The 7503-nt window shown below is 39.4% G+C and overlaps 1 protein-coding gene across 1 annotated transcript; it reads left to right on the plus strand.

Annotated features, from left to right (window-relative positions):
• Window positions 1–904: 904 nt before the first annotated feature.
• LOC133326481 (adult cuticle protein 1-like) lies at window positions 905–6357 on the plus strand. The gene is made up of 2 exons (XM_061535107.1): window positions 905–921; window positions 5964–6357. Exons 1-2 carry the CDS (start codon window positions 916–918, stop codon window positions 6330–6332), a joined length of 375 nt encoding a protein of 124 aa, XP_061391091.1. The 5' UTR covers window positions 905–915; the 3' UTR covers window positions 6333–6357.
• The last annotated feature ends 1146 nt before the right edge of the window (window positions 6358–7503 follow it).

Consider the following 7503-nt stretch of genomic DNA (forward strand, 5'->3'; position numbering starts at 1 on the left):
ATATTCGCTTAATTCCAATTTTAATGTTATGCCCGTAATAAATAAACCAGGATTTCTTGCTATGTTGATCCTACAACATTTAATAATATTAATATAGAAGCTCTATAATACGATAATATTTCGGTTTTACAGTCCAGTCAATTTGGAGATTTTGGACTGTAATATAGTATTTTGGATTCTCATTGCATAGAAAATCTTCGTAGCAAAAACTATCAATTTTGATTTATGTTTCGGGGTAAACAGACGCCATTTTAGTTTGAATATAAAAATCTGACATTATATTTATAACATCCCAGATTTTGGACCAAAACAAATTATAATTGGCTTTACATGATATATACATTTTTATGAAAAAGTTCACTATCCAGATGGGCGATTCCATCTTCAGATTGAATAAAGGTTTGATATAAAATGTTACGATGTGCAATAAATGGACCATATCGAATCACATTCGCTATATGAAATATCAGTTTTTAATATGCTTACCATTTATGATGGTGGTTGGTACTATTAGCAGAGCACCGATTTAAGTTGGGTTTGTTAAACATATATAGGGAAATATATCGGCGTTGATTGTCATTATGCACCAAAGTATTTATGCAATAGTGTGTGCAATTTATATTTCTCCGGGTTGGTTGACTTCGCACACAAATCTGGTTTTGTTTGACATTGCTTTTGTTGAAATAATTTCTGGAATTATTTGTTGTAATAAAAACTGGACATTTTAAAATGCATTGGCGGCGTTTTATCTACCTAGCGGTGTAAGCCCGGAATGAATAAAAAATAGAACAAAACAAATATGTAAATTTTTTACAATATGTTGGGAATAGAATTGGTTTGCTATAAAAGGTTGCATCAAACCTGAAATGTCAGTAGAATTATTTCTAACGTTTTACAAATAACCAAATAGCAAACATGAAGGTGAGCGGAGTAGAAAAATGGATTAAGGATATTTTAAGAAGGATATGAAGTATAAAATATAAAATAAAATGTTGGTGGGAAAAATACAAAACTGAAAAATATTAAAAAAGTGTTTATCCAGTTTCAGCAAAAGGATTTTACCCTCCATAAGGATATTGTATATGTGGCAACCTTCAGCTACCAAATACAGATTACCCAAGACAGATAACCGGTATTGCGCAAGCACATGCATTTTTGCATTTGCATAAAAACGAGAACTTTCTCGATCTCTTTCCTGTCGGCAGCGATGCAGTTCACACCTACACAACTCATCTCGATAATTTTCTTATTTCATATTTTGTCAAAGTTAATTTAAATATAAGTTTTTTTATATTAATTGAAACTCGCGTCATTTTGATTTCATTTAATTGGGTAAACAAACGTAAGTCTAAACTAACCCAAATTGGTGACCCCGAGACAACACAAAAAAGAAATGACAACCAACAATTTATCAACGTCATCCACCGTGGCTATGCAGACCGATGACGATGATCAAGGCCAAATGCCAAGAAGCAACGCCAGTAATGTATCCGCCATTTATGCCCGTTTGCCATTCCCAGAAATGTGTTACACGAATGTCGAAGCCTGGTTCGTTTCAATGGAATTTTGGTTCAGTGCTTCTGGCATAACCTCTGACAAACAAAAGGCCGCCACCGTGCTTGCCGCACTAAAACCTGAAATTATAGCGCAGTTGGTCGAGGTTATCACATCTATGCCAGCATCCGACCGATTCGAATACATCAAGCGGAAAATTATTGACCATCTTGCCGACAGCGAACAGAGACGACTCAACCGACTCCTGTCTGAAATGCCATTAGGCGACAAAAAACCTTCCGAGCTTTTTTTCGAAATGAAAAGAGTAGCCGGCAACTCGATAGGAGAAACAGCACTCAAAGGTCTTTGGATTAAAAAATTGCCAACTTTTGCGCAACCTGTGGTAGCAGCGTCAAATGGTGCAGCAACGGAATTTACCAAAATAGCTGACTCAATTGTAGATGCCGTGTCACCATCACAGGTATGTAAGGTGTCCAAAGACCACACCAGTGACATAAGCGAGCTACGCACAGCTATAATGGATTTAAGTAGAAAGTTCCAGCAATTTACCATGCGGTCACGTTCACGATCTCGAACACATAACACTGCTCGTCACCGTTCCCAGCATCGACAAGCTTCACCCGACGGCGAAACCTCAAATTTAGACGAGTGCTGGTATCATAAAAAATATGGACGTAATGCAAGGAGATGCCGCAGCCCGTGCAAGCATAAGCAACGGCAAGCGCACGCTGTCACAGCGCACCCTTCAGATTGACTTTTTAGGCCAGTGGTGGATTCCAGCGAAAAATCCCCCACTAAATGCCATATTTTTCGCCTACAAGTTACCGACAGATGGTCCCTAAAAATTTTTTTAGTTGACAGTGGTGCTGACGTATCTGTGCTTCCTCTTTCTTCTAAATCTTCTAACATGTCCCCAACGGCTGTCACATCGTATGCTGCCAACGGCTCCCCGATTAAAGTTATTGGTGAAACGCGCTTAAAGTTAGACCTTGGTTTAAAGCGAAAGTTCTATTGTTCATTTGTCATTGCCGATGTGGCGACGCCAATAATAGGATCAGACATCATCAAATATCACGATTTGTTGATCGATTTGCGCCGTAATCGTCTCATAGACAACATCACCGGTCACAACTCCCAGCTACAGCTACCATCGACCTCAAAAATCGCCTGTGTTAAACTGTTTTGCACAAACAACCCGTTTGCAGATCTCTTGCACGAATTCAGCGATATCACGAAACTCTCGACTTACGGTACCAAAACAAAATCCACCATTTTTCATCGTATTGAAACGACTGGCCAACCCACTTTTTGTCGTCCTCGCAGATTGTCCGTAGAAATACTTGAAGCAGCAAAAAAAGAGTTCAATTTTCTCACCGAAGCAGGAATTTGTCAACCGTCTAAAAGTAATTGGAGCAGCCCATTACATATGGTTAAAAAAAAGATGGGTCGTGGAGACCGTGTGGAGACTACCGCGCTCTGAATGCTCAAACTTTGCCCGACATGTATCCTCTACCCTATTTGACTGACTTCCAAAATAATTTAAAAGGCAACAAGTTTTTTTCAAAAATCGATTTGCAAAAAGCATATCATCAAATTCCTATTCATCCGGATGATGTTCCGAAAACAGCCATTAGTACTCCATTTGGATTGTACGAGTTCAACTGCATGACATTCGGCCTGCGAAACGCCGCACAGACCTTTCAACGACTAATCAATGAAGTGTTTAGAGGCATCGATTGTGTGTTCCCGTACGTCGACGACATATTTGATTTCTAAAAGTCGTTGTAATAAAAGAGTACCCAAAGCCGATGACAGCGCAAGAGCTTAAAAGGTTCATGGGAATGATCAACTTTTACAGAAAGTTTTTGCCGCATACCATCGCTTATCAAGGAGTTTTACAAGGCATGATATCGGGTAACAAAAAAAAAATGACACAACACCACTGGTATGGTCTCCCGCCACCGAAAAAGCGTTTGAGCACTGCAAAACCGAATTATGTAACGCAACGCTACTTGCTCATCCCGTACCCGGCGCAGAATTAGCAGTCTACGTTGACGCATCAGACACAGCCGTTGGAGCAGCATTGCACCAAAAGGTTAGTGGCAACATGCAACCATTAGCGTTTTATTCCAAAAAGCTAACGGAGACGCAGCAGAAATATTCAACATACGACCGAGAGTTAGCTGCCATCTACCAGGCTGTTTGTCACTTTCGCTACGCAATTGAAGGACGCCCTTGCTACGTAGTTACCGATCATCGCCCACTAATATTCGCCTACAAGCAGAAGATGGAAAAAGCATCTCCCCGTAGGTTGCGCCAGCTCGATTTTATTAGCCAGTTTACAACTGATTTTAGACATACGCCTGGACGGGATAATTCGACTGCTGATGCCCTGTCTCGCATAAATACCATACATAACAACCAAAATCAAGCAATCGTCAATTTGAAGGAGTTAGCAGCAGCGCAAAGAGAGGACAATGAACTGCATGATTTAATAAAAAATCAAGGTACGTCCCACAACTCATTGACATTAAAGTATTTGGATATTTTAGGATGTGATGAACAAATTGCGTGCGATACTTCAACTTCTCGAGTTCGACCATACGTCCCAAAAAGTTTTCGGAAACAGATACTTAATTCATTACACAACTTAGCTCATCCTGGAATTCGTGCTACAACCTTATTAGTTACTTCGAGGTTTGTTTGGACTGGGATGAAAAAAGAAATTGCGAGCTTTGTCAAAACATGTATTCCATGCCAGCGATCAAAAACGCAGCGTCACACGAGATCAACACCAGACATGTACGAGCCACCTACTGAGCGTTTTTCACACATAAATGTTGACATCGTTGGCCCCTTTCCACTATGTGAAGGGCAGCGATATTGTCTCACCATAATCGACAGATTCACGCGCTGGCCTGAAGCCGTTCCATTACCCGACATGTCTACCGAATCCGTAGCAAAAGGACTGGTAACCCATTGGATTTCACGATTTGGAGTTCCACATCGAATAACTACCGACAGAGGCCGACAATTCGAGTCCGCGGTTTTCGCTGAACTAATGCAAACGATTGGAACTACTCATTTACGAACTACACCATATCACCCTCAGGCAAACGGCTTAATAGAAAGATGGCACAGGACATTTAAATCTGCCATTCTATGTCATGATTCATCAAAGTGGATGTATCACCTTCCAACAATCTTACTTGGCCTCCGTGTTGTGTATAAAGCTGACATCAAAGCATCGCCGGCAGAGCTAGTGTACGGTACTACCTTAAGTGTCCCAGGAGAATTCTTCCTCAAAAACAACTCTTCAAGAAAATCTAGCGACTTTGTAGTGGAATTTCAAAATTCGATGAAAAGCATTCAACCCACTCAGACATCACACCACTCTACAAAGACAACATTTGTTTCAAAAGATCTCCCGTCAACTACGCACGTTTTTGTTCGCAATGACTCAATTCATCCTTCTCTGACTCATCCTTACGATGGCCCGTATATTGTTTTAAAACGCTTTCCCAAATATTTCACATTACTTGTCCGTGGTCGAAAAACCAATGTTAGCATCGATCGTTTAAAGCCATGTTTTCTTCCTGCAACAGAATCTGCAAGCTCACATGAGCAGACAACAATTCATCCATCACCAAATGATCTCGTGCCTAGCATTCCACATATACCAGAAGACATCACCAGTCATGCTTGCAGTGCAGATTCGCCGTTTCAAAATTGTCCTGCCGATACCACACATTCATCTGAGCCATCAACCGCACCGACCGTTCAGCCTGCGACCAAAGCTACATCAAGTGGAAGGCGAATAAAGCTCCCTATAAGATTCCGGTAGCCTTTTCCACCGAGGGGAGAGATGTGGCAACCTTCAGCTACCAAATACAGATTACCCAAGACAGATAACCGGTATTGCGCAAGCACATGCATTTTTGCATTTGCATAAAAACGAGAACTTTCTCGATCTCTTTCCTGTCGGCAGCGATGCAGTTCACACCTACACAACTCATCTCGATAATTTTCTTATTTCATATTTTGTCAAAGTTAATTTAAATATAATTTTTTTATATTAATTGAAACTCGCGTCATTTTGATTTCATTTAATTGGGTAAACAAACGTAAGTCTAAACTAACCCAAATATATATTACGTCTATAAAACATTGTGGTATTAGGAGTGGAAGATCGCTAAATAAGGATTTTCTACCAAAAATTAAATAAATTTCAACGGATATTTAGAATTTTTGGAGACGATTAACTTTAATAACAATGTTTCAGTCTCGAAATTATTTTTGAAATTTTGTAAACATGCAATTGTGTTTAAAGTGGGGATTTTATCAATACAACGAAATATTATACATAATCGATGAAATATTTAACATCGACACCAAAAATTTCAATTAAAATTTCACTTAAACTTTTCCATTTCATTCGTTATTTTCAGTTCGTCATTGCCGTAGTCTTGCTTGCTTTGGCTTTGGGAGCCAACTCTTCAGTTCTTCCTTGGGGACCAGTTGTTGTCGGTGGTCCCTTACCCGGTACAGTTGTACTAGGTGCACATCCCCCCGCCGCTGTTACAGTTGCTGCACACCCCCCTCAGGTTGTTGTCGGTCCTGGACCAGTACAAGTTGTCTCCGGCCCTCTTCCTGGCGTTGTCCCCGCCCCAGCTGTGGTCGCTGCTCCTGCTGTTGTGCCAGCTCATAGTGGTACCTTTGTTGCCAAGACTCGTGGTGCTGTACATGTTGCTCCATTGGCCGGTCATGCTCAATCTGTTGCCTCCGTTAACCTACAACCTGCACCAGGAACCGTTTAAATTCCATCTGTGTAAAAATTAGAATAAATACGAACATTAAATTAAAGTTGTAATTAATATTGAGTGTGAAATCTTAGAGATGTTCACACACATAATAATGGACATCCTTCACCTTATTTAGTTAATTTGGTAAACTTATTTAAAAATTGTGAAATTAGAAGTCATTATCTACATATCTTACTTTCATATTTTTCTTCATCTGTCATCTGAATGTATCTTAATACCTAACCTTCTTTAATTCTTCTCTATCCCAATGATTTTCGGATTTCAACTATTACACAGTTTGCCTGTCGTTGTATTTACGGAACAAGGTACAAGACGCATTTTTGTCTGAATGAGAAGAAATTTGGTGCAACTCATTTATAAAATCAAAACGTTTTTGATTTGGATATAGTTCCTACATACGTCAATCAAGTCACAAAATCTTGCACAATGTAGCGAATTAAGTACAAATTGACGTGTGTAATATTTTGTTGGAATTTGTTCGGATTTAGATATAGCTCCCCTATATACTTTCGTCAGATTTTAAGTAAGTGATGGACCAAAGATCTAACGTTTATCCGATTAGTACAACATTTTGCACAACGTATAAAAATATGTCTAAAATAACGTCTGGTAAGTTTGGATGAAATCGCTTCAGATTAAGATATTCCTCCTGTTAATATTTTCGTTCGATTCTATGTTAATGTTACACTAAACACCTAATGGGTGTCCAATGAGTTGTAGTAAGTTTTTACAGTATTGACGTTTGCAACACCTCGTGGGACGCATTTACTATTCGAATGTCATGAAATTTAGCACAGCTTCTTTGTTCGGCTCTTGACCAAACCCTATCGATTCAATGGCAGAGGGTACCGTTCTCATATATATTTTTATCCGATTCCATGTAAATTGTTAATCAGAGACATTATTGTAATACTATGTAACATAATTTCGATGTTATTTAAGGGCTGTTTATACCCTTCACCACACTGTGGTACAGGGCATTATGTCTTTGTGCATATGTTTGTAACAGGCAAAAGGAAACGAGATAGACACATGGTTCCTTTTGAGAATATGCTTAGAATCACTTTCTGAGTCGATTTACGCATGTCCGTCCGTCTGTCTGTCCGTCAAATGTATTTTTGTGAACAAACTGAAGGTCGCATTAATGATCCGATTTGGATGAAAT

Source organism: Musca vetustissima, unplaced genomic scaffold, assembly GCF_032173495.1.
Source record: "Musca vetustissima isolate MV318-11 ecotype Yass unplaced genomic scaffold, APGP_CSIRO_Mvet_v1 utg122839, whole genome shotgun sequence".
Lineage (NCBI taxonomy): Eukaryota > Metazoa > Arthropoda > Insecta > Diptera > Muscidae > Musca > Musca vetustissima.